This window comes from Rhinolophus sinicus, chromosome 5 (assembly GCF_057876585.1).
Source record: "Rhinolophus sinicus isolate RSI-liver-muscle chromosome 5, RSI-T2T, whole genome shotgun sequence".
In the NCBI taxonomy this organism is placed as follows: domain Eukaryota; kingdom Metazoa; phylum Chordata; class Mammalia; order Chiroptera; family Rhinolophidae; genus Rhinolophus; species Rhinolophus sinicus.
This window is the reverse complement of record NC_142505.1, coordinates 33483347-33501750: the sequence shown is the minus strand read 5'-3', so window position 1 is coordinate 33501750 and position 18404 is coordinate 33483347. Positions and strand designations below refer to the sequence as shown.

Here is an 18404-nt window from a genome sequence, read left to right as displayed (position 1 = left end):
TTATCCACAACCACCCTCGTCTCCTTTTAAGCTTCAGTTCGGCTTATCCCTGGGTGTGTGAAGTATGGATAGTTTGTTCCTGTGTACATTGCAATCTTTAGCCCTGGAAACGTAAGAGTTAGGCCAGAGTCCTAAGACACACTCCCATTTGTACTCACGAAACCATTCTACTTACTTGCTTTAAGCCACATATGTTGTTTTATTTACCAAGAAATGTATTAATAATTTATAAAAGCCATAAAAAAGCCATACATTTAAGAAGACAGCGAAGAACATCACTTTGAAAAGGCCGACTTTTTTTTTTTTTTTAAACCATCAGTGAATATGCACTTTAAAAATCTACAGAGAACTTTTCTCTTTTTGCATTTGTTCCACAGCATTCTAGCTAAGAGTACGAAATAGGAGCTGAGCAAACAGTACATGAAGACAGCTCAGAGCCCTCGGCTGCCCAGAAAAACAGAACAGCCTCTACACGTCCACATACCCCCCCGTCAGGGGAAACCACTAGGACGCACTAGGCCCCTGGCGTGAGGGGACTCAGGACGTACAGGCCTATCATCCGGGAATGACTCCAGGGTTCAGGACATGTTTTTGAAACTTCACTGCTATGAGGCCGGAGTGGGGACACGTCACCGAGCTGATGAAGCACAGGCTCACTGTCAGCACCGCCTTGATGTTTTCTCCCCGTCGTCACATGTTGCGAGACATAGTGTAACTGTACCTGCACATCTGAGAAGTCACAGGACTAGATGGCAGACTGTCCATGAACCTCAAGGGCAACTGGAAATCAACTGGTTTCATACACAGACAGGTTGGTTTCCAGGAAAAAGGGACCAAAGCACAAGATGAGAAAACTTTTCAGATGATAACCATGTTCTCTTGATAATATCTTCTCTATGTGGAGTCCACTTCTTCGGGTCACAAAGACCTCAACCCGACAGCAAGCAGACACTAAAGGGACATCACACTCACTTTAACAAAGGGAAGGCACACAAATGAAATAAAAGCACCTAGTTTGAAAGAAACAAGGGGAACTGAACTTAAACAAAAAATTCCAAGCTGAATTTAACAATAATTTGTTTCCAGAACAAAGAAATGTTTCTAGCTACAACCTTTTCCAAAACTGCCAGTCACCCCATACACGTTCCCGTCTTGCGCTGGAGCTGCCCCTCAGGCGATTTTAGCCAGCCATTTCTCCACGTCCTGGATGTCCGCAGAGCTAGTGTCCCCTCGTCCGCCCTTGGCACTGCACTCCAGGAACTCCACTTTGAGGGGTAACTGTGAGAATTCAAATTCTTTGCCTTTCTTTCCCAGCAGAGCAGGGGCAGGGCTGGAACTGTCCAGCGTGCTGGGGGCAGCAGAACGGGTGACTCGTAAAGTGTTGCTGGAGGGCAAAAGGAAAATGAGTCAGGAAGCAAAAAGGGATACAATTTGAGTATCACAATTAAAGGGCTTTAGGATATCAAACTCCTTCCTAAGTATTTCAGCACTCATTTAAATACTTAATCTTAAAACTATCATTTATGCTGTAACAACTGTTGAATAATCCTTTACATTTACAGATCATGCTCTTGGACAGAAGAGAGAGATGGGGGTCCAACCTTACAAGGCTAGATGACAGCAGCTCGTAACGGGTCACACCAACCTTCTTTCAGCCTAGCACCCCCTCCATTAGGATCTGCATGATGCTACTCCTAAGTATGTATTTTTAAATACATGCCATAAATATTATAAAAACTTAAGTTTCTGAAAGTTAAGGGTAGGTAGATAGGGTATTTATAGGTATCTAGAGTCTATTTGGATATAGAACTGAGAAATCCACAAACTCCAGATTCTCATCTCCAATCTGGGCCCAATTACTATTCTCCAGCCTACGGTACTGAACCACAAAAACCATCTCAGTTTAAATCACCGTACCGCCACCTGCTGGCCTTAATAAAGAGTGCATAAACAAGGCTCGTCTACTTCTCTCATCCCTTTCACTGTCCAGAAGCAGAGGAATATATACGACATGCTGCCAATCTGCTTTCTTACAAAATAAAGCATTTCTTGGTGCTGTAACATTGCATGAAAATTAGCAAAGAATCCATATGAAAAACAATGTAAACAATACCTTGTTTACAAAGACATACACATATATGGAAAAAGTATTTTATAAAACAAATAATACAAAATTAAGATATTACTTACCTCCTGAGGGAAAGAGGGAAAAGCTTTTGGGAAGAAGCACCTAAGTAAGGTGGTAGGTTCATGGGCATTCATTTCAGTATTCTTCAAACTCAATATATGTGTCTATATATTCATTTATATGTAAGATATTTTATAATTAAAAAAAGAGAGGAAAGCCAAACATTATATGTATTCAGCTCTTGCCATAAGGCCATGTAGATATATAAACCTTGTTATTCAGAAGACTATGAAATGCTTCAAAGCTGTTAGGGCCGAAGTCTCACTAACACAAGAGTAAAACAAAATTAGACTCCTAATTTAACAATACTAACTCTTACAACTTTTTAAAATTTTACTTCAGTGCCTTACAATACAGCATTTCCTTCTGTATTGTTTGTCTATGGCTCTTTAGAATGAAAAGCAAACGGGCTAAGGAAAACGTATTTTAAACATAGGAAGTAGACTATACTGCTTAATAAAAATACACAGATTAATATGATTGCTTTTTCCCCAAAGATAATTTCCAACAATTGCAACTGAATTTTTAGAAAAAACAAATCATCTAATTGTTTCAATGCCCTTAGCCCAATGACAATCAATATGTAGTCTCAAGAGAGCGAGCATCAAGAGTATGGGACGAGATGAAAATTTCAGAACGAGAGCAAACACTGACAGAGTGCCATCAGCAAGATGGCAGAATAGGAGTTTCCAGCACAAGTCCTCTCACAAAACATCAATCTGAATAATCATCCATGCAGGAAAATACCTTCACAGAAGCTAAGGAATCCAGGTCAGAGATTATAGCACCTGAGTGCAGCACAGAAATAAAAAAAAATGCATTGAAGAGGGTAGGAAGGACAGTTTCACACTACCAACGTTACTTCGCCTGCAAGCTTGCATAATGTAACATGGAGAGATACACTCCACGTGGGGGAAGGAGACTGAGTGAGCACCTACTGCACTACAGAACCCAGCATCAGGCCAGCCCATGGCCCGCAGGCCCCTCCTTTGGACCCAGGCGCCTGGCCAGACATGACAGATTCAGACTATAGGCCGACCCAAGTGGAAACTGGTGCCAGGCCAACTGTCATGAATCCAGGCAGTAGGCTGACCAGCCCATGGACGCACGCAGGAGCCAGGCCAGCCTCCAAAGGCCTCCAGAAGCAAGCCAACCCTGAATCTCTGGCCAGAGTGACTACAGAAGGGCTTTCTCTGGCAAAGCCAGTCTGTAAAAAGTATAAGTACTTGCTTTTTCAAATGTGCAAACACCAATGCAGGGACACAAAGATCACGACTCATCAGGGAAATATGACACTATCAAAGGAACAAAATAAAGTACCAATAACCAACCCTGAAGAAATGGAGCTCTACAAACTGCCTGACAAAGTAATCGTCTTCAAAATAATCGTCTGAAAGTTCAGTGAGCTATAAAAGAACACAGAGTGACAACTCAACAAAATAAGGGGAACAATATATGAACAAAACGAGAAGTTCAACAGAAAGATAGAAATCATAAAAAATTCTGGAGCTGAAGAACACAATGACTAACGTGAAAAATTCAGAGCTTCAACAGCAGAGTTGATCAAGAAGAAGAAAGAATCAGAGAGCTTGAAGACAGATAATTTGAAATTACCCACAGAGCAGATCAAAAAGAAAGAAGAGTGAAGAAAATCTACATAACTTATGGGACATCATTATGGGAGTCCCAGAAGGAGCAGAGAAAGACAAAGAAGCCAAGAGCTTATTTAAAGAAATAATGGCAGAAAAGCCCCAAAGCTGGAGAGGGCAATGGACATGCAGATCCGCTGAGCCCAAGGAATTCCAAATAGATTAAAGAGAGCTTCACAGGGACACATTATAATAAAACTCACAGAAGTCAAAGAGAGAATTTTGAAAGCAGCAAGGCAAAAAAGCCAATAGTCACAAAGGGAAACCCCACTGACTAAAAGTGGATTTTTTATCAGACCCTTGCAGGCCAGTAGAGAGTGGGACGATATATTCAGTGCTGAAAGAAAAAAAACTTCCAACCAAGTATACTATACCCAGCAAACTGACCTTCAGATATGAAGGAGAAATTAAAAACTTTCCTAGACACACAAAGTTGAAGGAGTTCATCACCACTATACCAGCCTTAAAAGAAATTCTTAAGGGAGTTCTTCAAGGTGAAATGAAAGGATGCTAATTAACAACACAAAACATATGAAAGTATAAAACTATTACAGTAAGAATATGCTCAAATTCAGAATACTCTAATACTGTAATGGTGATATATAAATCACTTTTAACTCTAGCATAAAAGCTTAAGACAAAAGTATTAGAAAAAACTACGGCTAAAAAGTACAAATAGAACTACCACCATATGACTCAGCAATTCCACTTCTGGGTACTGTGTTTCCCTGAAAATAAGACTTAGCCGGACAATCAGCTCTAATGCGTCCTTTGGAGCAAAAATTAATATAAGACCCGGTCTTATAGTAAAATACTATATATACTATATATATATGTAAAATATATAATATAATATAGTCTTACATAAGACCGGGTCTTATAATAAAATATTATACACACACACACACACACACACACACGTATATAAGACTGCGTCTTCTATTAATTTTTGCTCCAAAAGATGCATTAGAGCTGATTGTCCAGCTTGGTCTTATTTTCGGGGAAACACGGTATTTATCCAAAGGAATTGAAATCAGGATCTTGACGAGGTACCTGCACTCCCATGTTCACTGCAGCATTATTCACAAAGCCAAGATACGGAAGTAACCTAAATGTCCACTGAAGGATGAATGGATAAAGAAAATATGAGACGTATATACAACAGAATATTATTCAACCCTGGAAAAAAAGGAAATCCTGCCATTTGCGACATGGATGGATCCAAAGGACACTATGCTAACTGAAGTAACAGACACAGTAAGACAAAAACTGTATGATCACACTCATATGTGCAACCTAAAACGGTCAAACACACAGAAGCAAAGAATAGAATGGTGGCTACCAGAGGCAGTAGGGAGGGTGCAATGGGGAGATTATGGTCAAAGGGTATAAAGATTTAGTTATGTGAATAAATAAGTGCTAGAGATCTACTACACAGCACAGTCTATAGCTAACAATACTACACTGTATACTTAAAGTTCGCTAATAGGGTAGATCTTATGTTAAGTGTTCATACTTATGTTAAGTATGAAACACACATACACAAATTTAAAGGGGGCAGAGGGAAACTTTGCAAAGTAATGGAGATTTTTATGGCCTTAGTGGTGATGCTTCTGCAGGTGTACACTTATCCCAAAATGCACTGAGCTGTGTACTTTAAATATATACAGCTTTTTATATACTTCAATAAAGGAGTTTACATTTTTTCTTTGATATTTAATTTGAAGGCATGATGTCTTTGATAAATCTGATTAAGTGGCTTACTTTATTCTTCTATTTATATATTGAAAATTTAAAACATGTTGAATTAAATGTATCATTCTCAATTAAAAGAAAAAAAAGAAGCCACAGAAAATGATAAACCAGAGACCAAGGCTGGTAAACTTTTTCTGTAAAGAGTCATAAATTAAATATTTATGTGGATGACATTTAATATCTGCACATATTTTTCTACTTTTATTTTTTTTACCTGCCCTTTAAAAATGTTTACATGACTCTGCTTGCAGACCTGGAGCAGGAGTTCATGAACCCCTGAAGCAAACCATATTCTACTAGACTCTAAGCTCCTGAGTACAGAAACTACGTGACATTTCTTTCTATAGCTGCATCCTGAGTGCAGGGTGTGGCATACACTAGATGAAGTACAGATGCTTGTTAAATGAATACAAGAGTAGGTCAATGATAGTGGGAAAAAATGTGCTAAAAGTTGAATTTATACAGTTTTTCCTCATCAGATCTTTTAATAAAAAAGTCCTTACACAACAGCAATAAGAAAACATCAACTTGTTTATTATAATACTGGATGGTATCGCCTACATAAATAAGCTGTTAGCTAGCTCTCATAAATTGGCAGGACACAAAGACATGCTAGATTCCTTAAAATTCAAAAGCTTATTTAGCTTAATTTATAAAATTTTGAACAGGAAAATCAAGCTAAGTAATATTGCCACGTAGCTTGAAAACAATAAGCTATAAAATAGTATCACAGATTTTTATATTCTCCCAAAGTGTTTCTTTCTTATTCTGACAACAAAAATTTCCATGGCTTTCAAATTTTTTAGTTTCTAAAACCTTTGTCATCTACTACAAAGAAACTAGAAACAGGGGGGAAATAAATTGAGCTTAGTCTCAATAAACCTCAGATCATCTTTCCACAAAAATTTAAAATATTTATAAATACTCCATTAATGCTTTTTATAATTCCATTAATTATTTTTTCATTTATTTAACAAGAATATTTCACACTAATCTTCAGGCTAATTGTGATAGTCGTACACAACCAAAGACCTCAGGCAGTATAATTCATATTTCCTAAGTGTTAAGATACAGAATTAACCAATAGGACTTCAATAGGACTTAATTCATACTTACAGTTCTTTCTCAAGCTGCTGCTGAATTAACTTTGCTGATTTTGCCATTGTAATGTCTGTAAAAAAAAATAAAGACATTGTTGTATTTTAAACCAGAAAAGGTCTTTTCCTAAGACTTCTTGCACATATGGAAAATTCCTATTTAAACCAGTAAGTTTTTCCCCCCACTGTTTTAAAAGAGCTTTTTATCACTAGTAGCTTCATTACCAAAGTAAGTTTTATATTTGCATGTATGGGTTTTCTTACAGTAATGCTTATAAATATATTAAGCTGGTGACTATAAAATTGACTAGCTCTTTCATAAAAGTTTTCCATTAAATTAACATATACGTAACATATTAACATATACTTTTAAATTAACATATATGTAAGTCCAGCCAGTGTAACAAAAAGAAAACCTACCAGCTTTGTGACTGTAACAAGAGCCTTCACTCCAATCAAAATATTCTACCTGTCATATAAAAGTACCCTAAGTATATTTCCAGCTGATACTAAGATTACCATCAAGTACACACTGGTAAGAAACAAGCGCTGGGTTGACACACAGCAGAAGCCAAATAAATATCATCATCCCCTCTTCTTACACTGAATAGAAGGAATAAAGAGAAGGTCAGGTCATGCCCCTAAGACCAATTCCTGATTAGGCATTGTTAGAGATATTACCTGATCACTTCTGAGAAATATGCTGGGCTTTTCACAGAATCAGAATCTTAGATCTGAAAGAGGCCTGTAAAGATCAACTAATCTATCTTATTTTAGAGGTAATGGAACTGAAGCCTAGTTTCATTGGATGTGATTAAAAGTTTTTAATGGCTATGAGGTTAAAGAAAAAGAACATGTGCAAGCAAGCTCCCCTTAACGAAATGTGCTGGTTGATATATTTGTTTGAGAGACTCTATCGGTTCCTCCACAACTGTTTATCTGGTATGACATATTGTCAATCTGATGAACTTAACTAGGTAAAGGAACATGATTTATAATTAAAAAAACAACACTGTAGCAAAGAAAAATTAATAACAGTCACTCCTTTGTCATTTCTTAGAACAGCCTGGTAAGAAGACTAATGAAAATGCAGGCATATGTATTTTCAGATTTAAAAATCCTTCAATTTATAATTCATTAGCAGTTGTCTCTCATCCTAAATAATAACAATTGTAGATAACTATGTTAATTCTTATTTGCAATCCCAGAAAAATCTGTTACTAGGGGCAAAAAAACCCATGGTGTTACCTTGCTTATTGCAGGCAATTAAGAATGCTGGGGAGTTTTTCAGACCCATGCTGTCAACGAGGACTTGATACAGAAACTCAGCCACATCTTTCACCTCTCGCTGGAAGGCTGCACTATCCACAACAAACACGACAGCCCTGGAGGGGGAAAGAGAAAAACAGGCATGTGAGCACGCCATAGTGCAACATTATATTGAAAAACTATATCCTTAATTTTGTCCAATTCAATCCTAATGAATAATACAGAACAGACTCACATGCATAGGGAATCACATACACAGTCGTCACTTGGTATCTACAAGGGATTGGTCCCAGGACCCCGCCACCTGTGCCAGACACTAAACTCCTCGGATGTCCAAGTCCCTTAGATAAAATGGTACAGTATCTGCATATAACCTACACATATGCACACCCTCTCGTGTACTTGAAATCATCTCTAGATTACTTGTAATACCCAGTACAGTGTAAATGCCATGTAAAGAGTTGTTACACTGTATTTTTTAGGGGAAAATGACAAGAAAAAAGTTTGTACATGTTCAGTACAGATACAACCATCATAGGCCTAACACAGTCAGTATGTTGTTACACATCAGTAACAACATAACTTTCCCCCCCCCCCGAATATTTTCAATTGGTGGTTGGTTGAACCCACCGTTGTTGGCTGCACCAAGGGTGAGGAACATCTAAGAAACTGTGGAGCAACTACAAAAGATGTAACATATATGTAATGGGAATTTTAGGAGAACAGAAGTATTTGAAACAATAATGACTAGGAATTTCCCCCAAATTAATGTCAGGCACCAAATTACAGATCCACAGAAACCACAGGAAGCTCAGAGAACACCAAGCAGGGTTCATACCAAAAGAACTACACCTAGACATATTTTCAAACTACAGAAAATCAAAGATAAAGGGAAAAAAAACAAAAAAGTCAGGTAAAGAAAAACTCTGATTTATAGAGAAAAATAAGAATTACATCCACCTTTTCCTAGAAACCATGCAAGCAAGAACAGTGAAATATTTAAAGTGTTAAGAGAAAAATCCCAACAATAGAATTCTATACCCTGTGAAATTTACAGCATTGAATGCATATATCAGAAAAGCAGACAGACCTAAAAATAAATAATCTAAGCTTCTACCTTGGGAAACTGGAAAAATTAAGAACAAATTAAATCTAAAGTAAGCAGGAGGAAAGAAATAATAAAAGAGCAGAAATCAATGAAATTGAAAACTGGAAATCAATGAGAACATCAACAAAACCAAAAGATGGTTCTTTGAAAAGATCAATACAATTGATAAACTTCTAGTCAGGCTAGCTACAGAAAAAAAGAGAGAGGACATGAATTACTGATATCAGGAATGAAAAGACATATCACTACAGATCCCACGGACATTAAAAGGGTAATAAATACCATGCTTCTATGCTGACAAATTTGATAACCTAGGTGAAATGGTCTAATTCCTTGAAAGACACAATCTGCCAAAACTCACACAAGAAATACACAATCTGAATAGGCCTAAATCTATTAAAGAAACTAAATCAATAATTAAAAACCTTCTAAAACAGAAAGCACTAGGTACACATAGGTTCATTGGTAAAGTCTATCAATCATTTAAGGAAGTTTATACATTGTTAGATGTCAACTAAACAAATTTTTTGAAATAAAACATACAAATTCTCTACAATCTCTTTCAGAAAATAAAAGCAAAAGGAATATTTTCTAACTCATTCTATAGGTTAGCATTTCTCTAATACCAAAACCAAAGACACTGAAAGAAAATAAAACTATAGGCAAATACCTCTCATGAACTCAGATGTAAAAATACTCAATAAAATGTTAACAAATCAAACCCAAAAATGTATGAAAAGAATTATAAACCACAACTAATAGGTTCTGGACCCAATTCCAATGGGTTCCCACCATCACCAAGCAGTATTCCTGACACCAGCTGGGTGTCCTACAATTCAACTCTATTCTGACACTATCTACCTGAAGATAGCCTAAGATTCCCCAGGTTAAGGGCTCAGTCCCACAAGACTGCCCTCCACTTCAGATGTGAATTCACAAGCCCAGGTTATTACCTGTGCTTCTGACTGACTGGCCACAGATGGGAAGTTCCCACAACTCCCTCCTTGGGTTCGATCAATTGGCTAGAGCAGACCTCAGTCGCCAGTCCCAAGCCCAGGTTGTTACCTGTATTTCTGACAGGCTGTAAATCAGAGGTTCCCATGACCTGTTCCTTGGATTCAATTAATTTGTTTGAGTGGCTCACAGAACTCAGTAAACCCATTTACTCATTAAATTACTGGTTTATTACAAAGGATATTAAAGGATACAAATCAACAGCCAGATGAAGAGATACATAGGACAAGGTCCTGAACAAAGGACCTTCTGTTGCCATGGAGTTTGGGTCCTACATGGTGGCATGTGGAAGTATCCTGCTTCCCCAACCTGGGACCTCTCTAAACCCCACCCTTTGGGTGTTTATGGAGGCATAATTACTTAGGCATGGCTGATTAAATCATTGGCCAAGGCGATTGATTTGAACTTTAGCCTCTCTCCTCTCAGGATGGGACTGGAAAGTTGGTTCTCCTGGCAACAAGACCCCATCTGTAGGTGCTTTCCAAAAGTCAGTTCATTAACACAATAAAAGACCTTTATTGCTCTCATACTTAGGAAATTCCAAAGATTTTAGGCGCTCTGTGCCAGAAACAGGAAGATCAACTATATATTTCTTATTATAAATTACAGTATCACAATAACCAAGTAGGAGTTATCTCAGGTATGCAAGGCTGGTTCAACATTCTAAAATCAATTAATGTAATCAATCACATCAATACACTAAAAAAGAAAAACCATATGATCATATCAATAGACACAAAAAGCATTTGACAAAATCTAATATCCATTCACGATAAAAATACTTTCAGTAAACTAGGAATAGCAGGGCACTTCCTCAACTTGATAAAGAATATCTACAAAACACATATAGCTGATATCGTATTTAATGGTGAGACATTTGACATTTTCCCTCTAAGACAAAGAACAAAGCAAGGATGTCCCCTCTCACCAATGCTTTTGGAATATTGTACTGGAATTCCTAGCTAATCCATTAAGATAAAAAAAGGAAATAAAACATATATAAAGAAGGAAGAAACAAAAATGTTTTTGTTGGCACATGAAAGGATACAAGGTTAATACCAAAGTCATTTGCATTCTCAAATATTAAGAATGAACAATGGAATTTGCTATTAAAAACACAATACCATTTACCTTAGTTAGCATCCAAAAAAATGAAACTTTGGTATAAATCTAAGAAAATATGTACAAGCTCTATGTAAGGAAAACTACAAAACTCTGATTAACAAAATCAAAGTAGAACTAGGTAAACAGAGAGATATTCCACATTCATGGATAAGAAGACTAAATAGTGTCAACATGTCAGTTCTTCCCAACTCGATCTACATATTCAATGCAATCCCAACCAAAATTTCAGCAATTTATTTTGTGAATATTGACAAATGGATTCTAAAGTTTACATAAAGAGGCAAAAGACCCAGAATAGCCAACACAATATTGAAGAACAAAGTCAGAGGGCTGACACTGTCTAATCAAGACAGCGTGGTATTAAAGAAAGAACAGGTCAATACAGCAGACAAGAGTCCTGAAAGAGACCCCCATAGTCAAATGATCTTTGACAAAAGAACAAAGGCAACACAATGGAAGAAAAATAGTCTTTTCAACAAATGGTGCTGGAATAAGTAGATATCTACACGCAAAAAAAAAAAAAAAAAAATGAATCTAGATACAGACCTTACACCTTTCACACAATTAACTCAAAATTGATCACATACTTAAATGTAAACTACAATATTATAAAACTCCAAGGAAATAACACAGGACAAAATCTAGATGATCTTAGTGAAAATCTAGATGATGTTAAGCAATGAGTTTTAGATACAACACCAAAGACACAATAATGAAAAGAATAAACTGGACTTCATTAAAGATAAAAATGTCTGCTCTATAAAAGTCACTGTCAAGAGAAGAAGACAAGCCACAGACTGGGAGAAAATACTTGTAAAAGTTGTATCTGATAAAGGACTGTTATCCAAAATATATAAAGAACTTTTAAAACTCAACACTAAGAAGATAAACGACCCAATTAAAATATGGGTCAAAGATCTTTACAGACACCTCAAACAAAATAGATAGCAAATGATTATCTGAAAAGATGCTCCACATTATGTCATCAGGGAAATGCAAATTAAAACAATCAGATGGCACTATATACCTATTAAAATCCAGAACACTGACAACACTAAATGCTTGTGAAAATGCGGAGCAACAGGAACTCTCATTCATTACTGACGTGAACGCAAAATGGTACAACCATTTTGGAAGACAGTTTGGCAACTTTGCACAATACTTTTACCGTATGATTCCACAGTGGTGCTCCTTGATATTTACCCCAAATCTATGTCCATACAAAAACCTGCACATGGATGTTTATAGCAGCTTCAAAATTGCAAAAACTTGGAAGCAACCAAGATCTCCTTCAGTAGGTAAATGAATAAACTGTGATACATCCAGACAATGGCACATTAGCACTAAAAAGAAATGAGCTATCAAGCAATGAAAAGACATAAAAGTAACTTGGATGCATATTGGGAAGGGAAAGAAGCCAACCTGAAAAGGCTACATACTGCATGATTCCAACTATGACATTCTGGAAAAAGCAAAACTATGGAGACAGTAGAAATATGAGTGCTTGTCAGGGGTTAGAGGAGAGAGAGGGATGAATTGGTGGAGCACAGAGGATTTTTAGGGCAGTGAAACTACTCTGCATGATACTAGAATGGTGGATACATGTCATTATACGTGTGTTCAAATTCGTAGAATTTACACACCAAGAGTGAATCCAAATGTAAAATAGAGATTCTGATGCATCAATACAGGTTCATCAATTATATAAATGAATTCGGTGGAAGATGTTGACAATAGGGGAGCCTACACATGCATGGGGGCTGGGGTACACGGGAAATCTCTGTCCCTTCTGTTCATGGTTTGCTATGAACCTAAAACTTCCCTAAAAAATTGTTTTGTTCTTTTTAAATCACAACAGTCTCATCCGTACTAGATTGTTCATCATCACCCTCTTGTGGGCAAGGAAGCAACAACAAAGTGTAAGTCCATACATCTTCAAAAAATAAGAAACAACCTCATCCCATCAAACCTAAGATTCCATCAAATAAAAGACATTGTTTCAAATACAACTAAGAAAGAGAAAATACTGCCAATTAAACTACAACACCATCAACTGTGAGTAGCATTCCAATTTCATAGATACAAAATGTATTTTAAAAATCCATGAAATGGGATATATTGATTTTCCTCGTAAGTTCTTATCAGGGTTAGAGACTAAACAAAAATAAAGCATTTTAAACTGCAGCAGCACAAGAATTTTAGAAAATAAGAGTCAGTAACATTAGAAGAATACTAAAGAATTACATGACAAGGTTTAGCACTTTCTGAACACTGAGAAACACTTCCAACATTCTCTCATATAATCCTCATAAAATCCTAGTGAGGGTGGGCTTGCAACCCAGAAACGGCTGAGCCCAGGGTCCATGCTTTTCCACCCTAGGATATCCGTCTGCCTCCCGAACACCTCCACAGCAAACATGGGGGCCTTAATATACAGATTTCAGACAAGCCCGTCCCACTTCCTACTTACCTTGCTGAAGCCTTAAACCGCTCTAAGAACTGAAGTCTCAAGCTCTCATGGCCAGGGAGGTCAATCAAGGTTAGGCTAGTACCCTAAGGACGGCAGCAATAACATTAAATTAATGCTTCAGTCCTGATTCACTTTCACAATATAAACCTTTCTTATCCAATTTCAGATAACCGAAGAGTGGCCAATTAATTACTCAAAAAAATGTTCACTCATAATTAATGAATCAAACAAATGTCCCCAAGTATCTTCTATTTATAAATCATCAGTCAAGGAACAGCGAACAAAAACAGACAGGGTCCTGGCTCTGACAGGGCTTATAATCAGAAAGAGCAACACAATGTAAAATTACAACTTTGATAAATGTTCTGAGGGTACATGAGAAAATGGACCCTGTGGTCCATCTGAGGCCGGGGAACTACACCAATGTTAATAAAAGCCAAAACATGTGAAAACAGTAATAAATATTCACAAACTAAATAATATAAGAACCTATATGTTATCATATAGCATTTACCATTATAGGGATCCCCAATCTTTGTAACAAAACATTCTTTTACATTTCCACTGTAATTTAATTGTAAGTATTTGTCTACGAGACACATCATTTATTCCAACTCTGTCAGTATTTTCTGTCAATTCTTGATCCATATGACATCATTGATACAAGGAGGGGTTATGCCCCTACTGAACAGACTCTTTAAGCACCCACTTAAGTCAGACCCCTGGATCGTTTCGCAGATGTTCTCCTTTATCCACAGCCAGCCTTAACCACTGTTCAGCAGAAGGAGGTCAGCATCATGCATGGATTTAACATAATTACAGCTGGACGCATTATGACCTATCACTTAGTCTGTGAAGTCTTTTATGGGTAAATATAAAATGCGTATTATCCTTTTTAAAAAAGTTTGGGAGCCACCTCCGTTTGGGAGCCACTACCACATTTCATATTTAGCACTACATCACACACTATAAACAATCTAGAAGATATATTACTATCGAGAGAGAGACAGAGAGAGAGAGAGAGAGAGAGAGAGAGAGAAGATATAAAACATGGGGAGGTGAGAGAAGTAAAAAAAAGAAGGGAGGAATGTTCTACATATTCAATAGAAATATACAAGTCTCACATATATAACGTTAAGTTTTCTGAAAGCCACATTAAAAAAAGCAAAAAGAAATAGGTAAAAAGTACTTTTAAAAGTTTTTAATCCAATATATTGAGTAACTAAAGTATTACCATTTTAACGTAATAAAAAAAAAATCAAGACATCATTGATATTTTACATTCTTTTTTTCATTTCAACTCTTCATGAGCTAGTGTATATTTTACACTTACAGCACCCCTCAATTTGGACTAGTCACATTTCAAGTGTTTAATAGTCACATGTGGCCAGTGGCAACTCTACCGGAAAGCACAGGTCTAAGGCATACCCTGGAATACCCCACTTAAAAAATCTGGTACAAGTGCCCCAAGTATTAGAGATCTCCCGTCCCTGAAATTTCAAAATCTGAATCCTTGAGAGTTTAAAAAAGGACTGGGCTGGAAAGACTGTCATTACTGAAAAAAGCAAAAATATCTCTAAGACATTTAAATGATGTCTCTTTATTTTTGCTTGCAATGTTTAATTCTAGAGGCACCAGAAAAGTAGGGGGACACAAAAAGGGGACAAGGTCTCTAAGAACACCATTCTAATTCATCCATCTATACACCTATCTCATCAACCAGCCACCCAGACATCTCTCCATTCACTCACCGAATACTCATTAAGCATTAAAATTGGTTTGGCAGTCATTATCGACATTCTGGAGCTACAAAGGTATGTAAAAAGTCCTCTCATGATTCCTTGTTGGTATTTTTGATAGTCACATGTATACTCTTTAAGCTATCCACTACAACACTGTTTGTAAAAGCAAAAGATTATTACAAACTAAATGTCTGTTAATAAGGTTCTTATTAAATAAGACATTAATTGTACGGTGCAGCCACACAATGGAATACTGTGCAGCTCATAAATCAAGCATGTACAAATGAGGGAGAGAAAACAAAAATCAACCCATGTATCAGTCATATTGCTAAATTCAAAAATCAATCAATCAATCAAACAATGGTCAGAACAGAGTGTTAAAAGAAAAAAATTAAAGGCTATACAGATATGTTCATGTATACTAATACGTAGACAACCTGGAAGAGTACACAGGAAAATGGGAAGTTATTACCTGTTAAGGAGAAGACCAGATAGTAGGGACAAGAAAGGTAAAATTACTTTTCACCAAATATCCTTTTTAACTTTTTGAATTTTTGTCCTATATACATGTATTACATATTCAAAACATGAATGAAAAGCAAAAGGCTTAATGCTCACCCTTAAGAACTCAAGGTAAAGTTGTAAAGAAGACACAGACACAAAAACCAATAAAATGTGATGTAACATCAGTGTACATGAGGTACAACAAAGCAGGGGAGGGCATGATGAAATTCGTTGCTTGGATGGTGAAGAACAGAATTTGACACATGGTCTATATTTAAAATAAGCCACACCCACCCTTAGAATAATTTATCCTAGAAATGTATTTTCCTGACACATCCAAGTAAAGTAAAATTGTCAGACTCCCAACATTCTAGGAATCCCTTACCCTGGTATTGTTGACTCTGTACACAGCAGAGCTATCAGTGATGGAAGTCTGAGTGTCTCTGTAAAGGCCCGTTAACAACTGTAAAAAAAAAAAAAAAAAAGGGAACAATAATAATATGGGGGAGATCAGAGTAAACACCTAAATAGCAAATCTTGAGAGCACTTTTGTTCTAACTCCCCTAGTTGAGAAGCACATATTGATTTTTTGCCTTTTACTCGTAGAAAAATCTAATGAATTGCAAACTTCATTCCCCTCTTCCCAATGAAGAGATGGGGACAAAAACACTATTATTTTCAAATAATAGTTTCTAATGTTTAGTGGCCAAATTTACTAACGCTTCATAAACATTTTTAATCATTAAAAATGATTCAAGATTATTATTTCTTTAGTGGAAGGGAAATAATTTATACTCTCAAAAGGAATAATAATGAGAAAACCTCTGCTACTCTTCACAGCAAAGAAAAACCAGTTAAAAACACTAAATAGATTAAAAATAAATAGGGAAAAGAAGCCTAAATAACTCAATATGTCAAAGAATCATCCTCTGAAAAAGTTTCTTTGACAAGCTCTCAGGAGAGATTATACAATGAATTATATACCATATACAGGTTACTGTCTTCTCTCTCTTCAGTTGTTCTGCCATTCTTGGCCAGGGCATGAAAGTAGTTACGTAAAGTCCTTAAATGGGATAAGGACTAAATATCAGTATCTGCCCAGTGCAAGAAGATAGAAATGGTCACAGAATTCCAACGTATGAGTTTTCAAGTCTTTTTGTCCTCCCAGGTGACTCAAGAATTAACCCCCAAATTTGTCAGCCTCCGCTTCTTTTCCAAAATAAACCGTGGCTTCACAGGAAAAATGGGATGCCCTAAAATTTCCTATCAAGTTTAAGAGAGATGTAAATCAAAGCATTTACTCTGACAAAGAGTAATGTTTTCCCGGAGTCACAAAGGCCAACAAGCAGAACAGCTCTTTGACTGCTCCTTCTGCTCCGGATGAACTTCCAGAACACTGTGGAATAGAGAAAAACAACCCGAATTACGCGTTGATTATCAATAATATGAGTGTATGGCTGGGTGGGGAAATTAACTGAAGTCTACCACTGAACAGCTCAATCACCTGGAACTTACTGTTACTGTTATTGCCATCACTATAGTCGTTATTGTTGTTAGGGACCCCACTGAGTGCCAACCACGGTCAACTTTCCCGTCTGCACCTACTAACTACCCTCACTGTGGACTCAAGTGCAATCTTGTTTTATTAACTCTCTATCCCCAGCGCCGAGCTCGCAAACACAGGACTCTCAAACTTGAAGCAGAGACCCTGTGTGTCTTGGTAGTAAAAGCAATGGGGGCTGGGGGGGTGGGGGGAACCACGCACTCAGGTAAAAAGGGCCGATGAAGAAGAGTAACCCGTGCCCCAAGGACCATCACTCCGGGGGTCGCGGGGGATCCGTTTTAACGCAGCGCTGCTCCCGCTGCTTCAAGCAGAGGGCAGGGTGGCATAAGGAGTGAGTCTCCCTCCCTAAACGCCCCCCAGGTGCCTTCTTCCCACATCCTCCCAGTCCCAGCCCGGACTCTCCCGCCCGGCACCCGCTGCCTCTTTACCCAGCGTCAGCAGCACCGCGAGAAGCGCCACCACGACTGACAGCAGCGTCGGGTCGCTCTGCTGCAGCTCCTGCCGCAAGGAGTCGAGGTAGGGCTGGAAGGCTCCCCCGACGCCGCCACCATTCCCCATTCGCCGGGAGTCCGCGGAAGCCATGCTGAGATGCGTGGTCTCCAGCGCCGCAAAAGCAACGTGTCTCTAGGCTCTGCGCCGACGTCTGAAGCGGAGCATCACGGGAGTGGTAGTTCCTAAGTTGTATTTCCTCCTTCGAGGGCCGCGATCCCGAAGGCCCTGATGGGAGTTGTATTTCTCACGGACGTCGCTCCTCCGAAACGAGATGGCAGCCGCAGGTATTTCATGAGCGACACCCTTATCCTTTAAGATATGAGTCAAATGTCGCCACCCTCTTCATGGTTGTTGACAGAATGAATAAAATGAATGGCTCAAGAAATCACTGAGGATATCCAGTCGTTCCCTTTGTGAGGCGAGCCTT

At 37.7% G+C, this 18404-nt stretch overlaps 1 protein-coding gene across 1 annotated transcript; it reads right to left on the bottom strand.

The window, feature by feature from the left end:
• Positions 1 to 175: 175 nt before the first annotated feature.
• On the bottom strand, positions 176 to 18135 carry SRPRB (SRP receptor subunit beta). Its single transcript, XM_088798337.1, has 7 exons — positions 17914 to 18135; positions 17223 to 17317; positions 16307 to 16384; positions 13676 to 13758; positions 7938 to 8074; positions 6709 to 6763; positions 176 to 1384 (listed from the first exon to the last, which is right to left on the bottom strand). The coding sequence occupies exons 1-7, from the start codon at positions 18065 to 18067 to the stop codon at positions 1171 to 1173; spliced, it is 816 nt and encodes a 271-aa protein (XP_088654463.1). The 5' UTR covers positions 18068 to 18135; the 3' UTR covers positions 176 to 1170.
• Positions 18136 to 18404: the final 269 nt, after the last annotated feature.